The sequence below is a fragment of the Rissa tridactyla genome, chromosome 11 (assembly GCF_028500815.1).
Source record: "Rissa tridactyla isolate bRisTri1 chromosome 11, bRisTri1.patW.cur.20221130, whole genome shotgun sequence".
Classification (NCBI taxonomy): domain Eukaryota; kingdom Metazoa; phylum Chordata; class Aves; order Charadriiformes; family Laridae; genus Rissa; species Rissa tridactyla.
The window spans coordinates 2,107,549-2,124,739 of NC_071476.1; the positions used below are offsets into that span (position 1 = coordinate 2,107,549).

The 17,191-nt window shown below is 46.0% G+C and overlaps 2 protein-coding genes across 9 annotated transcripts in view; one reads left to right on the plus strand and one right to left on the minus strand.

Moving 5' to 3' along the window:
* FNDC9 (fibronectin type III domain containing 9) overlaps positions 1-17,191 on the plus strand; it is a 29,870-nt gene that overhangs the window by 907 nt on the left and 11,772 nt on the right. The window lies entirely within an intron of this gene.
* The window catches only part of CYFIP2 (cytoplasmic FMR1 interacting protein 2), a 56,640-nt gene continuing 43,909 nt past the window's right edge, over positions 4,461-17,191 (minus strand). For all 8 annotated transcript variants that reach the window (XM_054217080.1, XM_054217085.1, XM_054217084.1 and 5 more), the window contains exons 27-31: positions 15,122-15,194; positions 14,514-14,608; positions 9,885-10,123; positions 9,219-9,366; positions 4,461-8,652 (exon numbers count right to left, since the gene is read on the minus strand). In XM_054217080.1, the coding sequence (XP_054073055.1) occupies positions 8,485-8,652; positions 9,219-9,366; positions 9,885-10,123; positions 14,514-14,608; positions 15,122-15,194 (723 nt within the window). In that variant the 3' untranslated portion in view covers positions 4,461-8,484. The remainder of the gene's footprint in view (positions 8,653-9,218; positions 9,367-9,884; positions 10,124-14,513; positions 14,609-15,121; positions 15,195-17,191) is intronic.

Below are 17,191 nucleotides of genomic sequence, written 5' to 3' on the forward strand. Positions count from 1 at the left end.
TGTCTCCATACTGAATCCCAGTCCTGAGAAAGTCAGCGCCAGCCCATGGGCTCCTCCGCCACTTAGGCTCATTTTATACCCTTTTATTTTGTGACTATTCAGTTGGCAGGTCTCATCATGGCCCTGTGGTTCAGCCTGTACTGTGGACTGGGGGCTGTAACTCCCCCGTCAACTCCCCATCCCACAGTAGCTGAAGCCCCTCTTGCTAATGTTATCAGCATGTGAATATTTTGGAGTGTGTTCCATACCAGTGTGTTTTGCCTTTGTCCCCACCCTCCTCTGCCAATGTCCTCCCTTCCTGTGTTTGTGCGCGGTAAACCTGTGTACACAGAAACCTACTGCCGATACAAAAGCCCTTTCGTTGCAGCAGGAGCCATCCGCCAGATTTTGCTGTAGGTCAGCAGAGATAAGGAAAACCGACAGTAAAACCAATAACTTTTCTTCAGCAAGCCCACATTTGTAGGTAGAAATTGTATCTGCCATAAGGCAATATAAAGATATAAGATCTGCAGGACCTGAACACGTCTGAAAATGTGCTTCTTTTCCCCCGTAAAATGTATTACCTGTTACTACAGAAATTGCCCTTAGCCCATGAAGCTGCAGTGCCGCACGGCTCCTTCACTCAGCGCCTGATCCTATGTCTCTCCAGGTGTTTTCTCCAGCAAATGTAATGTTCAAGTGTTTTGTGAGTCATTTGATTTTAATTGGGTCTGTTCATCAGTCACGGACCTGCGTGTCACTGGCTGGGAGAGACGCTGCCAGCCAAATCCCACGTCCTCCCCTTTATCACAGGAGCAGTTGATAATCGATCCCAATCGTGTGGTGGTGGGGTTTGATGTGGGAAATGAACGTGCGCTGATTTATCAGTGATTTGGGAGCAACTTCTGCTGCTGTTATGCAGGCAGAAGGCACCCTGAAGACAATGATGGCAGGATTTGGCCTTTATTTAGTAAACTTACTTGCTGGTGCTTGTTAAGAGTTATTCATGCAACGCGTGAGTAAGAGGCTGATTGCAGAGGTGATGGCCAAGCGGGACAGGTGTTGCTGCGTTTGCGGTGCTGGCTGCCTGCGGGAATTCGTGTCCCCTGTCCCCTCGCGGGCCGTTCCACCTGCTCGCTCCGGTGCTGAGGGGCACTGTGGGGCTCTCCCCTTTGCTGGACCTTCCCCAGCACCCCAAGGTCTTGCTCGTAGCTGGGCAGTCCTAATGTTGGTGTGGTTATTGACAGTTAAACTGCATCCAAAATATATTCCGAGCCTTTTTGGGTGAGCGTTGTTGACATCTGTGCAGAGCAGTTCCCCACTGTGCACAGAGAGGTGTTGGGGAAGGAGAAAATTTTTATGGAATCTGGGGTTCCTGCCACAGCAGAGCGGGTGACGCAGTGAAAAGCAAAAGGCGCTCTGGAACACAGCTTTACCTTCCCCTGCCAGCTTGATTTCCTAAAGGAAAAGCTAATGTGACCGCATACACATGTGTTTATGTACCCCACTTCATCCCCAAAAATATTTGACCCCATTGGCCGCTTTTGCCAGATTTGACAAGGGGTGAGATCTCCAAGAGAAACTGTTCTCAGTTCTGGAAAGGTGTCCCAAAAGGAGGGGACGCCGCAGCGTGAGCTGACCCTATCAGGCATCAGGGAAGAGCGTGCTTAATTGCCATCACCGTGGGAGAAGCTTCAGTCAGACCTTGCAGTCAGCCATGGGACACAAGTGCCACGTGTTTCTTTCTCTCTGGCGCAGGGGCTGCGGGGGTGTAGCGTATAAAATCACCGCGTCACAGGAGTTGCATTTGTTGGATTTAGCAAGGCTGAGTGTGGCACTACGGGAGTTAAAAGCCAGGTAGGACCGGCATGGAATTGCCTACTACGCTTAGTCAAGGGCGAGTTCAGACTGATAACAATGAAGCAGGGATGCAACCGGTGCCTCTGTTATTGGTTCATGTCCTCATTTTAATGGGAAGCCTGTAATTAAGGGAATTCAGCTCCAAGGTGTGACCTCACTGGTTGATACTCGCATCAGATGTTCCCTTAAAAATAACTCATCAGAAATCAGGGAGTTTTCCTTAGCATCTCATCTTCTAACAATGCAGTTCCTCCTGAAATACTGGTTTCCAGGCCAAATACTTGACTGGAATCCATCAGGTAGAGCAAGGCAGCTTTGCATGCAAATAACCTCTTTAGCAACATCAAAAGGCTTTTCTTTCCCCTGCTCTTCTCTGCTCATCTCTTGTGGTCTGGAAAAAATGATGGAAAAATACTGGGTATCAATTGTCCTGTGTTACAAATAATGGTGAAAGTATCCTGCTAACAGGTAATGGAAACTTTTGCCCTTGGATGTCTGGTAGGCACAGTTCCTGTGGAAACTTTCAGAACACGGTTGCAATATTCTGCTGTGGCTTTGTATAGTTGGAGGGCTCCAAGGAGCTGTTTGCTGATTCAAAGAGAGGGTAAATCCTTCTCTTTCTGACAGTGACCTGATTGTGTAGGGGTGAAGGGAATTGCCTGGTGCTCAGATGATTGCAGCACTACATGAAAGGATGCTCAAAGCTTGAAAGACTGGGCTTTGTTGAGCAGACAGCTTTTAATTCAGCCCATCTCAAGGTAACCATGTCTGCGGTGGCTGCGGCTGTCATTTGGTGCTGCAAGAGTTTAGACACCACCACCACCACCAAGACGGAGAGTTCCCAAGCCCATCACGCCCATGGTGGGTTCCTGCCTCTGCTGCAGTGCCCTCCTTGTGCCAGTGCACGCACCTGTGGGTCTGGGCTGTGGGGCAGCTGAGTGATCCAGGGTCAGTAGGTCATAAAACGCACCCCAACTCATTTCTCCCAGGGTGGTTAAATTTTTTTATCCAGATCAGTTCAGCGATCCAGGTCACTGTGGCCCCATAAACCATGCATGTTGGCTGAGCGGGAGCGGTGGGGTGGTGATGGACAGGAGGTGGATGTTCAGCAGGCCATGGAGGCGTTAAGTCGTCAGGGCAGCAGTGGGTGCCACTAGGTGAAGTGACATGTAATCAGCAGATCTTTTGTTTGCAGACCTCTTATCTGCCAGCTGTTTGCATCAGAACTCTAAATCAAGCAGAACTAGATGTGAAAGGCACTCCTGGCTTGCAGAAGGGGTCACAGAAAGGGTCAGTTTGTTATGCTTTTGAAAGAATGAAACAATCATTAATGAACTGTTCTTTGCATTGGCGGAGTGCCTTTCATCGGAGGACGTAAGCCTATTTAGAAGGATTAGGAAGAAGAAAGATGTCAGCCTTTATCTTTGATGCTGGTCCCTTAGGGTCGGTTGTCCAGAATTGTACCCTGATAGTATTGCTTCTGGCTCCAGGTGAGGCCCTGCAGGTGTTAGTTAGGTGTTAAGGCTGGTGTTAGTACTGGGGTATTCATGAGACAGCAGCTAAAATTAGTTTAAAAGAAGAAAAGAGAAATATTGATGGAGGAAAGGATGAAAACCGAACAACCTGCCTAGTATCAGTGGCTGAGTCAGGAAGAAAGTCCCGGTCTCCTCTTTGCCATTCCCCGATGCAGAGCCATGTTGAAATCAGTAAACATTGGGCAACTTTCAACTACCAGGCAAATAATCCTCCCCAGCAGTGTGTTACACGGAAAGCTGCAGGCACGTCCTGTGCCCCGCGACTCAAAGCACATCGGAAAGACCAAGAGAGCTGCCTGGTCACGGTGTAAAGTCCACTTTCGATTTTACATGAGGAATCATTACATTTTTATTTCTCTTAAGCTAGGAAGCTGTTCCCATAAGGAAACCTTGGGAAGAAGCTATGAAAGGGAACACCAGCTACAGTATTTTGTCTAGAGCTGATGAAGCACAGGTGCTCCAGCTCCTATACAGCCACGTCAGTCGTTTCACTCCAATTCTTCAGCTCCCAGAAGGTCTTTTCCCCTCATTCCCCACCGCCGCTTCTGCGGTCAACAACCACGGCTGCCCCTCGGATGCTTTTAACACAAACCTATGAATGGTTTCAAATGGAAACTTGGGAAAAAAAAAAATAGCAAGGAAGAGTCTACTGGAATAAAAAAGGTCCCTGTTGAATTGACAAGGCTGTGGTAATGAGAGGAAATTAGCTCCTCAATTTAGCTTTGTTTTGAGTAAGGCCAGTCAAATTCTATTAAAAATAATTATGTAATTTTTCCTCCCCCAGCCCTCTTACAATACAACATGTTTTTCAAGTGAAAATTTGTTGTGGAAGGATGTTTTTTCTCAAAAATCATCACGTTTTTGATAGGAAAAATTGTTTGCTTGTTTTGGTGTTGGCCACAAAGCTTCATATTTTTTTCTTTAGTTTTGATAACAGTTTCTTAATTTCTTTTTCTTTGGTTTTGACAAAAGCTCAACATTTTTATCAACAAAATGCTGCTGTTATTCCCCTTAGCTTTTTCTTCGTGCCAGGTGCAATCGGAGGCTCTCCCTAAATAATAGTTATCACAACAATGATGACACCACAAGGTAAAGTCTGCCCATTTCAGGAATGAGCCCAATTTTTATTTCTCTTCATCACAAAAGTCATCCCACATTTGTTGTACACACTGTTGGTTGCTGTGTTACGGGACATATCACCATGTACCAGATGCTTTACTCTTGCAGAAGCATTTCTAATGGAGATGGCAGCTTCTGTTAGCTGAATTTTAGAACAACAGCAAAAAATAATAATACAAAACCAAAATATCATCTTCAGCTGCATAGCAAATATGGATCAAAAATTTAACACTGTTATCAGATCACGAGCGTAAATATACCTCACCATAAATAAAATTCATTGTACAAAATAACTCAAGCAGCTTTTCATACAAATATGGTACATTTGACAAGTTTTTGAGAATATTTCCTTGGTTTTTTACACCTTCAATTCTCTTTTTTTTTTTTTCTTCTTTTGTTCTCAAACACACATGAACCTACCGGACTGGAGTAATGCAGGAGAAAAAGGACTAACGTGTTGTTCAATGCTAGTAAGTGCTGTCAGAGCTTAAAAGGAAAACCACTGAAGTGCTGAGCTTGAACTAGTTTGCTTCCCCTTTCTATTGTATCATTGAAAGTCAAGTGTAGCATCATCCAAGAAAGGCATGTGCACTGCCAATAGTCACATTTTACAATGTCAAAGCCGGAGGGAACGTTAAAATAACTTAGTCTGACTTCATTTGTGACACAGGCCACCCTTTCTTCCCCCCGTAATTCCTGTATCGAGCCAACAACTTGTCTTTGAAGTAGACATTCCAAGTGGTGGCTGGTAAATCCTGGGGAGTTTGCAGACTACTTCAGAGTAAGCAGGAAAATGTAGGGAAAAAAGCAAGCCCATGGTCAGTGGACTTAAAAGCATCCAGACAGGGGTCCTCATTTCCCTAGGAAAAAATAAATTAGGGGTCTGCAGACTGTAAAAGGCCGAAAACTCAAGGATTAGAGCATATCTGCAAGGAAGACGCCCAAACTCAGCGGAAAGTCTGCAAGTGGGGAGAGTATGCCTGACCCTGGGGCAACCTGTTACTGTTTAGCCCGACTGTTACAAATTTGCTGCCTGTTTCCGATAACAATTGTGACATGAAAAAAAGGACAGAAGGAAAAAAAAATATCCATTTTCCTGGAGTTCTTTAAAGACCTAAGCCTGGATCTCTTTCTCATATACAATCAAGGAGGGTTAGAGAACTGAAGCTAAAGACTATTTGCATCCTTTAGATAATAAAAGGACAAGAACATCAAATCTCAGAAATGAAGACCGTAAGATTATTCCTAGCTGATATCTCATACTACTTGAGCAACAAGGCAAAACATCTGCATACACTCTACAGTCAAAAAAACACTTTACATTTTGTTCATGCACTTTGGACGTTTTGTTCAAAACATTTCAGCCCTCGGAATCCGAAGGGATTTTTGCCAGCAAATCTGAGGGCAACAAAAAGATTTCATTTACCTGTTGTTTCAAGTACACGCAACCGTGTTTTGCGGGGTTTCAGAGAATTATTATGGCAAAACTACAGCAAAAGAATGTAAAGTGTTATTCATGTTTAGGTAAAATATTTCATGACTCACTCCAGACCTAAACAGATGAAAAGTGCCATTAAAATTCACCTTACCATATCCTGTTTTGTCTAGGTAGCTGAGACTGGGCCATGTGGTACAGTTCATCCTTCTGTGTTAACTTCTTGCTCATGCTGGTTTCTGAGAAGGCTTCAACATCCCATAATGTCTCAGACGCAGTAGGACATTTAATTTGTGCTGTGCCCAGAGGTGGCTCCGAGAGCCAGACAGGGACTTGTGCCACCTTTTCAGCAACACTTTCATACCAAAATAACAAGCACTTACTATTTAGGTCAGGAAAAATAGGATCTTGATTGGATCTAGCTTCCTTGTATCTTGTTTTCCACAAAAAATAAAGTGCTTGATTCTCCTCTTCCTTTTAAAAATATATATCTGTAGATACCCTCGCTCCAGCAGTGTAGAAGTGTTGGAAAACGATGGAAAACCAGAACTGGCATCCTTAGTGGAAGAGTAAATAGAGAGCAAGAGCCCTGCGGTGTCATCAGGTCCCAGACGCTCTTCTGCTGCTCTTCCTCATGACACAGAGGGAACAACTGGCCTTGCCGGGCTGGGTCCTTCCCTGCCGCTCAAGGATTCCAGCCAGGCTTCCCGCGATTTCATTTTACTTTCAGATTACTGTGCCGCACAATTTCCTCCCTGCAGTTTAAATGTCTGTCGCAGTAATTAAAGGAAACTCAAGGTGTGAAAACGTCCAGCACTTTTCATGTGTGGGGTGTTTATTGATTATCAAGGGAGTAGGTGGTGAGTGGCTGGAAGAACAAATCCATCCCACCCAGCAAGATCTCCTCTTGCTAATAGCAGTGCGCTGGCTGTTGTTTCCTACTACAAAATACTCCAGCTGGGACATTTCTACTGATTAATTAGACCTTCCCTCCGAGAGAATAAATGCCCAGGCTCTGCCTTTTTAACATCTGTAAGAGCATGCAGTTTACAAGGCATGATGAAATGCACGGAAGAAATACATATTATCACATCTGTATACTGTAACAGCAATTATCTGCTGTGACCTGGCTAAAGCTGAGAAATTAAAATATGGCCAGTGGTGAGGCTAGCATCACTTTCTCTTGGAGCATGTGGTTTGATCTCCTTTAACTTCAAGCACAAGTTTTGTATCACTTCAATGATACCACTGAGGGGAAGCGGGGAAGACCATGAGTTACAAAATTCTCCTTGAAGTTCCTACTGAATTTGTTCTCAATATCCAGTGATCTTAGATTAGCTGAGTGGGAAACTCCAGTGTTCCCTCTGAATGCTTCTGAGCCTGGAAAATTCTGGGTTTTTCTAATGCTCATCCTGTATTTTACTTCTTCTAAACAAACACATCATTTCTGAGTGATGGGAAGTTTCTTAAGTCCTGCTGATAAGTCACCATTCTCTGAAGAAAGATATTTGGTCGCTGTGCCACTAAAAGAAGGGAAAATAGCATCCCAGAACGTTATGCAAATTACACATCCCAGCTCTCATCCTTGGCTGAAGATCAAAGACAACGTATGGTCAAGGAAACTACACCTGTCTCCTGTCAGGACCAGTGATTAATTCCACCCAAATTAATATGGTCAAGTGCACATTCAAATTCAAAGTGCACATTCAGCCTTTTCCGTAGTCCGTAAGAAATCTTGTTTAGTCCATGGAAGATGTGTCTTTGGGGGAGAACCCTTTGCATTAAATAAGTGGATGTCCCATAGCAGGGAAAAAGCCAGGCTGTTTTCTCTTTCCCCAGCTATGAAGTGTCGAGGAGTTATTTGGCAACTACATCATTGCTATTGTGAAATCCTTGTGCCAAAGCTCCCTGTAAAAGACGCTAGAAAAGCCAACGCCTCGGCAGAGAGCAGGAAGCCAGCCCCAGCCTGGGGCACGCAGCCATCCCAGACCAGCCCAGCATGGCTCTTCTGCGCCCGGCGCTTGATCCTCAGGGTGCTGCCACAGGTGACGTCCTGCCTTCATCCCTTCTTCCCCCAAAGAGTGGATCAGGGGCTTGTCTTCAGACCCTCCTGCTTCACGGCTGGTGGCACATGGCACGGCGGGGATCAATTCACCCCATTGCTTCTGTGGTGGGAGCGGGCTCCCAGCGCCGTGGAAGCACGGAGCTCTTCCACCAGGACCCCCACACGTGGGGCTGCAGTATGGCTTCAGAGTGATGTGTTCGACTGGATGAATCACAGGGAAAAACCGGACCACTTCATGGAAGAAAAGCACATTTTGCCCGCCCGCCCCCACCCACCCCCAAATCTGAAAGCTACAAGTAAAACCGATCACAGGGATGGTACAGAAGAACATGCACTCAAACAGGGCCGGATGGGAAGATGCGTCCTCGTGTGTAGTAGGCATACCCAGTCTTACTTTGTTGCCAGGTCTCACACCGTTGAGTTTACCCCTCCCAGCTGTTCTGGGTTCAGTCCCTTCTCCCTTCCCAACCCGTGCGGGGTCCGTGTCCGCACTAGCAGGTGGTGGCCAGCGACTGGTGGATCGGGGGCTGGAAGCAGCGCACGTGCTCCACCGTGGAACTGTCTGTTTCCACCGACTTCATGTACTTGTTCAGGATGGCAAATATCTCATTGTTCAGGATCTGATACTTCCTGATCCTGTCGGCCATCTTCTTCAAGGGCTGGAACAATGGTGAGGGAGAAAAACAGCAGATGAAGAGACTCTTACATCATCTGACCTGCCAGAAAGTACCAGTACATCTGCCCTGCTGCTGAGAAACCCCTGCTAAAGCAAAGCAGCTATAACACGTGTTACAGTTCCACTTAGCACCTCCCAGGGACCGGTGACTCACTTCATTATAGGGTTTGATGACTCAAGGCAGAGCATTAACAAGGTCAGTGAGTGGTCCTAAGTTAACCGATCTGAAGTCTAGACTCCCAGCTGCTTATTGATAAAGCCACTGAGATCACAGGATGGTTACTGGAAATACCAGCTTCTCTGCTCCAGCTTCCTAACCCCAGGAAGAAAGTAAAAGCTTTGGGAGAAAAAGGATTTGACTGTCAAGCCAATTAAAACCTTGGCCTCTCTGCTGAGACTGCGGACGGAAATCTCACAGAGAGTGTGTCCAGTCTGAATAAGGCTAACACTGGGCATGGTTGTAATTTATGAGTTTGGACAAAGCAAGACAGAAAGCAGAGTGAGAAGTGTGCTGGTTTGGGTCCTTTGGGACCTCACCCTTCAACTTACCACATTTTTTATGATTTCATCCTTCCCGTCCTGCCTCTGCACCTTCAGCAGGTGGTAGCAGAAGTCAAAGAGGTCAAAGCGCCGTTGCTGTCCAAGGAGAACAATGATAGAGCAACCTGCCCAGTTTAGACCATCTCCAAAGCACTGCCTGGAAGGAGGACAGGATGATGGGATGGGGAGAGACGACAGGATAGAGTTAGGTAAGAGAAGTCCTACCATGGCACTAGGAACTTTCCTTGGTGAATTCCTAGGGAAATCAGATTCAGTCCTAATCCTAGAAAGTGGGTGTGGACCTAGAGAAAATGAACTCAGGAGGAGATATGCAGAATTAGACCAGGGCCAGGCTGTGCAGGGTGCATCACAGGGTATGATGGATGAGGACCTAGCCTCTGACTTGGGTTGCTGGCCCATCTACCCATCTCCTCCTGCATGTCACCTTGGGCATGTCCATTTACATTGCTCTTTTCCCCAGCTGTTCAGATAGAAAGCTCTCTGGGCATCTCTTTATATCCATGCACAACAAAGTCCTTTCCTCATGGACCCGTGTTCCCCCTCTACCTCTACACTGGCTGAGGCTATCGCTGCAGCTGAGGGCATCTCAGGGGCTTGCCGGTCCCACTAGCTCGTGAGTGGTGCTATCGGCAGAACTGACCGACGGACACTCACTCTGCAGTGAACTCGTTGGTGCCCACGGGGATGCAGTACACAAACTGCATGGCGCTCCAGAGCCGGTGAAACTCCACGCACTCGTCCACGTGCATGACCCCGTTTGTTGGGGGTGGCCCACGCCAGATCGGGTCCTGCAGGTAGCTCCTAATTCGCGTCAGGATCACCTCGAACATGGACAGCCCGCAGCATAACCGCTCCTTGGTCAGCAAGTCACCCTCCCGGGCGATGGCTATTTGCTGAGGAGGAGGACAACCAAAGAAACAGAAGTGACAACGTAATACAGATGGACCTTCTCACTGGACTTAATGCTTCCCGGTCTCCCCGGCTCTTTCCAAGTTAACACAAATCCCATGCAAGGTCCAACCTTACCTCTGATGGCTGCTCCCATGGCACTCCCCACCAGAGAATACTCATCCCTCAAACAGAAGAAGACTTAATATGGTGCCTAATTATATTTCACCAAACTAAGCATCTTTTTGAAATAACTATGTACGTCAGAAAGCAGAAGTTGAAGGCAAAGCTCTGATCAGAAATACTGATCCTTAATTTTGCTAGTATGCTGTTCTGTTCTGTTAGTGCTACTCAGTGTTGCTGGGTTTAATTTCATGATTTCTGCAGATTATGAAAATAAAACAGGAGAGAACAGGGACATTTGGCGTCCCAGGACACTTCCCATTGCCATCATCTCTTTAATATGTAGATATAGCCTATGGCTTTCTTGGTTTCTTTTGTAGTTTGGGTTAAAAAGCTCTGAGGAAGATGAGAAGCCACGGGAACCTTAATACTGGAAAACCTGTAGTTTATAAGTCAAACGGAATGTGGAAGCTTTACGTGTGTGGAGAATTTCTGTGACATCCCCACTCAGAATCACATGTACAATTCTGGAATGGCCCCACTGGATGGAGTTCATTTGGCTTGCACACTAGAGGGAAATGAAAAGAGAACTGACTTCATTTCAGCCCCACTGCTCCCCCAGAAAGACAAAAAAAAAAGGGGGGGGAATTTTAAAAAATTAAGCAAGGCCTCCCCCCAGCAGGGGAGCACCGACCCCACAGAGCTCGCTGAGTGGGGCTGGGGTGCAGGCGTGGAGTTTGCTCGCTGCCCTGGTATCCTCTCAGCTCCCCCATTTCTTGCCATTTCCAGCGGCATTACTGACTCCTCTTGGCAGCGCTGCCAAAACTAACAGGGGAAAGGGCAGCCGAGTGCTGTTCGAGTTGTACCGCGGCTGTGGGAGGCTCCGGCTCTGCTGTGCTCACCCCGGTGGGCGAGCGGCTGCCACGGCACCCCGACCCCTCAGGAAGAGCCTTTTACCCCTCTCACCGCTTTGGCAGAGGCATGCAGAGCAAGCATGACGCTTACTGACCGCCCGCCTATCCCAGAGGACTTCCCGGAGCTTTGAGCAGTTTTTAAGCATTTGCTCCATTTCCAGCTTCCCTGTAAATGCCTATAAAAACGTCATCCCGACCAGAATCACGGTGGGGGCTCAGAGCACCTGCTACAATGGGCAGGCACATGTCCTGGCCAGACATTAAGAACATGAATTATGCTCAGTTTACTTGGGTGATCTTTATTCCATTCAAAAACACATGAATGTGCCTGCACGTCCCCTTTCCTGACTATTAGTTTATGCTGGCTGTAACCTAAAGGATTTTTAGTTTGGTGGCTATTGACATTAGAAGCGTTAAAACTCCTGCTTGTGCCGCAATTTCAAGGACGTTCTGGGAACCTTGGATCAATTAATGTTCAACTAATAGCAAATATTAAGGGAAAGCTGTACTGCTGTGCAGAGGCCAGATTGGGTCTGGGATCCCTAGATTTGTTAAACGCAGGAATGATATCACCAGTTTCACTTGCATATGTTTGCTTAGCAAGTAAAGATTTATTTTATCCAGCTTGTTTTTATAGCTAAAGGCTGTACACTTTCCTCCCCGGCTCCAAACTCTTACGGGTACAGATTAGTATCTGCACACACTAGTCCATGATGGCAAAATGGGGACAGAGAAGAAGTAAAGCTACTTCACATATAAAATAGGTGTTAGCATTACTGTTTGCTAAGATATAGTGGTAGAACAAGTACTTTTGAGAACAAACTAGTCCGATGATCTTAGTATACTGTTTCTGAGGAAACCTTACTCTAGAAAGGGATGTACCTGGCTTTCAAAGGATGTAGTGCCACTCGGTTACACACATTCGCAGACAGAATTTGGTTCTAAAATTCATCACCCTAAGACCAGTCTCTTATTATTACGGTGAGGTAGATATTTAACATGGTGAAGGCATCTGGAGAGCTATGAGTCTTGTGGCCAGATCTGCCTCACTGTCTGGGGTCCCACTGGTCTCTAAGATCAGGAGAGGAAGGGTGCTCTCTAGGTAAATTGTTGAAGGATGCCACTGCGCTGGCTCTACTATTCCTTCTGTCTTCAAAATGAAAGGCTCCTATTATTTCCAATGAAAAAATTAGATTAACTAAGCACTTTTGAAAATCTCTTACTAAATAACCTCTATGATCAGCATTAAAAGGGAGAGGATTCCTTTAATCACGGAATCACGGAATCTTCAGAGTTGGAAGGGACCTCTAGAGATCATCTAGTCCAACTCCCCTGCTAGAGCAGGATTGCCTAAAGCACATCCCTCAGGGCTGCATCCAGGCGGGTCTTGAAAATCTCCAGAGAAGGGGACTCCACAACCTCCCTGGGCAGCCTGTTCCAGTGCTCTGTCACCCTCACCGTAAAGAAGTTTTTCCGTGTATTTGAACGGAACTTCCTATGTTCTAGCTTGTGCCCATTGCCCCTTGTCCTGTCACTGGGAACCATTGAAAAGAGCCTGGCTCCGTCCTCCTTAAACCCACCCTTTAGATACTTGTAAACATTAATCAGGTCCCCCCTCAACCTTCTCTTCTCCAGGCTAAAGAGTCCCAGCTCTTTCAGCCTTTCAGCCTTAATGAACCACTTTTCAGCGTTAATGAACCACTTTGACACCCCCACCCCCCGGTTCTTTATGAATCACCTAGCAAACAACTGCCTCTGGATTCCCAATGCAAAACGATTATTTACAACAGTCACTGACAGGTTTCCTGCCATTGCACAAATCCAGTTGTGCCATACCCCTTTTACAGCTTGTTAATTGGCAAGATTGCAAGTACCCAAAGCCTGCAAGGACTGATAGATCCCCACTAACTACAGCAGCCTCTGGATCAGCCCCTTCACAGCACGTCATTAGACGAAATGCACAGGGCCACCTTTTGGGAGAGGCATCAAGCAGGCAACTTCTGCTCAGATTCTGGACAATTGCTAAAAGGCGCTTATGCGTTCTGCAGGAAAAATATCCCATATGGCCTGTGTCCAAAACTGCATTTCCAAAATGCGTGTCCAAAACCGCATAAGGAGCAAGCTTAGAAGCTATGGAGGTACCTAAAGAAAGCGACTCTTGTGTTCATCTGAGCTCAAAAAAGATCCGGTACCCAACTGTGTGATGAATATGGGAACAGTTTACAGAAAAATTAATCTTTAGCGGGACATGAAATACCTTTTGTTCTCATCATCATCATCGTAACTATGGCAGAGATAAGCAACGAGTGGACTCTAATAGCAGCTTTCAATGATGAGTTTGCATGGAAAGAAGGAGAGAGAGAAAGACCAACACAAAGACACAAAAACACAGAGGTGAATTCTTTTTCTCGAGTGTCTCCTTTAAAAGGAAGCTGATGGGAAACGAGAGAAGTGTCTACAAAGTAAGACAAAGTCCTCAGTTATATGGCCGAATTTTTTTGTTTCATATGGATGCCAATGAAGCAAAGTTCAAAATGTCCTTGATCCATCAGAAAAACAAGACAAAAAATTAACAACTTTCTGCCTGCCATAGATCTGTCACCTCATACAACTGAGTGTCCATTCCATTACCTCGGCAGTAATTATAGAAAAATGGTCTTGATTCATTAATAATTTGAATGATTTTTATCCCATCAACCCCACTAAGCACTCAATGGAAGTTCGGCTATTGGTATCAATGGAGCTCAAATTTGGCGCATTACACTGATCAGTCTACAGAGATATTTTTAACAGTACTCAATTTCTGCACAAGAGATCTTTTCCAAGCTGAGACCCACCTCAAGAAAACACTTAAATGGAGCTGTAATTTTAAGCATGTGCGGAAGCTCTAAGCATGTGCTAGGAGGGAAACCATTCTCAGATGTATTCCTTGACAGGGATGAGCTTAAAAATATACCACAGTGCAGCCCTGAAATGGGATCCCCAAAAGTGATGGCAATTGGTTGAGTCAGGGACAGCCCTGCAAAGCTTCCCCTTGAACCACCCCAGCCATTCTCCATATTTTTAAAATGGAGAAGAGTTTTTCAGAGTTGGTTTTCTTCAGAGCTGGCTTCTAGCACACTTGCCTTACAGCTCCCCGACAGCTCTCCAGACCAGAGGCAGCAACACAACATCTCTGGACCCACTCACAAATTTCTCTTCAAAGCGTCTGCTAGGGCAAGGATTCTGATTTTCTCGTCCGATTGATGTTTTAGAAAAAATAAAAAAATAAAAAAAGGATCACTCTCCCAAGGCCAAACAGGCCATCTGGGGAGTGCTATGAATTTTCAACAGCCATCCCTTTCAATGAAATCCTTACCTGCGGAGTGCCCAGCCTCTCTATTAAGGGAACCAGGTGAAGTGGGGCATACTTGGCTTCGAGACGCTTCATGCGCACCTCCAAGCGTTCTCCTTCTGTCAAGCGAGCAGCAAACAGTGAAATGAGAGGAGGAAGTGGAGACCCGCAATTTCCGCTGAGTTTGCTCAGAGCTGCCCCCCAGCAACCATCCAACGAGACTTTGGATCAGTGAGCCAAACCGACAGCAAATGAGGGAACCAGTGATGCAGAGAGGGGAGGGATGTGCGATTGCAGCCTCAGCAGCAGCTTCATCACACATGTCCAAAAGCATGTTCCTGTTACTGATAACTCCTGTTGAGACGGACATTTCATGCTGTCATTCTCCAAAGAGGCTGCAAAATGGCTTTAAAACCTTCAGGGAACCCCCAAACTGACTAAGGTCTCAGCCTGTAACTAGGCTACAGAAAATGCACCCTTGGCGTTTGTTTCCACCTGACTTTTGGCTGTATCCGCTTATCTATTTTGAGGGGGAAGCAGGGCCAGAACTAATCCTCAGCAGAAATGAGAGAGAAACAGCTTCTGGGCAGAGACCTCTGAGTCTGTCCACTGCTTCCCTCTCAGCTTCTTACCTTTGATGTAGACCCTGGGCAAAATATTTTGGAAGGGAGCAGCATGCAGCAAATCACAAACTTCTTCCTGGGACTGAGGCAGGAAGAAAGAAAGATAAAGTAAGTTAAAAAATACCTACAGGGGTTGAGTGTATGGCTCAGGGACCTGGGCAACACTACAACAATTCATGTCCATGGCATCTATACAAATCCAACCCATCTCAGTAGTAACTTCAACAGCTTGAACCTAAATGAACTAAAACTAGAAGAAATACCTCTCAACTTAACCAGGAAGTTTCCTTAACTCCACTAAGGTACTTCCTGCCTGTACAAGGCCAGAGCTTTATGTTTATTTTCCATCCCACTTACTAACGCTGCAAGTAAGAGAGGATAAAGAACATGGAGGTTTCAGTTTCATCTTACCCCGATGAGTTCCTGCAGTTTGTTTTTACAGAGAGTGCCCAGGTGGAAATTACCCTTTGGCTTAGTTATTTTAAGATTTGTACATGTAAAATACACTGATGCGTTTTTTATGCAAATATACTATTGCAAATAGGTACATAATAAGTTGATCTGAAATTATTTGGTTGTTCATATGGTGTTCTCAGCCAGTGCCATCAGACCAGAATCCCAGTGGTGTAGGCACCAGGGAGAATAATACAGAAGTCCAGAGAGGAATAACATCATGAGATGCCACCCGAGAGAACGCATGCCGATGCACTTGAGAAAAAATAATCCCAAACACAGATGCACAAGGAGGAGAAACCTAGAAATAGGCAGGTGGAGACTGAGGAGCGATGGCTGACAATACATCGTATACGAGTCTGCAATGGGAAACAGCAGCAAGGAAACCAAAGCTGTTCAACACAGAGGCATTGCGTCACAACAAGGCATTCGTTTGCTCCTACGGAAGTCTAGTTCTTGGTCATGCTTTCACTTCTGAGCTTACTGTAGAGATTTAGACACACTCGAAAGCAGGTCATGACAGCGCAGCAAAAAATATTCGGGGGCCAGATGGAATGACTGGGCTGGGTCTGTTTGGGATGCACGGGTGGATACCCCCCCTTCCAGCCGAGAGGGAGAGGACAGTGTAGCATGAAGCTGCAGGAGGCTGTGCCGGCACATGGACGCTGGGATGGGAGCGAGTTTGTGGGAGTGCAGTTTGTGACACAGTGCTGGAGGGACAGGAACAGCCTGGGGTCCCTCCATGGGCAGAGAGATGCTGATGCTGCCGGTGTGTGCCTATCACCTTGGTTATTTTGTTTGCAAAACACTATTAGTTCCTTGATGAACGTTCTTTCACTGCTGTTTTGCTCTGATAAAGGGAGTATTTTCACCATTTGCAGCCTGCGTTCACCTGATAACTGCCCCCAAATTAGCCATGTTATTAATAGATCTCCTCCCCAAGGCCCATTACCTGTGAGTAAAAATTCTGTGTAGAAATTTAGTCCCAAGCAACCCCTCATTCCTCAAATTTAAACAATAAAAAGGGGGTAGAATGGAGCAGACTGTGCATCTTCACTACAGCAGTCTCTGCCAGCAAACACCACCAGCCTTAGATCGTTCTGACAGCTATGAAGATAACTGCACCGTAAAAGCGATTGCTCTGGCTGCATAAGAGCTCCATTAGAGGGAAAATCTTGTTACGTGATGTCTCTACGCATCTGACATCTTCCAGTGAGCAAGAACCAGTGCCCACTGCGTGCAAAATGGCTTTATATTCTGTTTCTATATGGAAAAACTGGGGATCAGAGAGGGAGAGTCTGGCTGGCACAGAAAGTGGGCAGATGTGGATTTTGATGGGCAGTCTTCCTAAAACCTTCCCCAAATTCTCACCATCTTCTTTTCTTTATTTTCTGCTATTCTAAAATGCCAGTATCCTGCTGATGTACAGCTCCTGGGACTGGAGGAATGTTTTTGCATCGAAATGAAGGATTTCTAAAAGAAACCACCATGTGTCCCTTAAGTGTCCATTTAAAGATGGGACGGAACAGGCAAATGCAGTACATCTAGCATAAAATCCAACACTGAGAACAGCAGAAAGCAGTGACGAAGCCACAAAAGGAACAGAAATTGCCAGGATATAGCTGG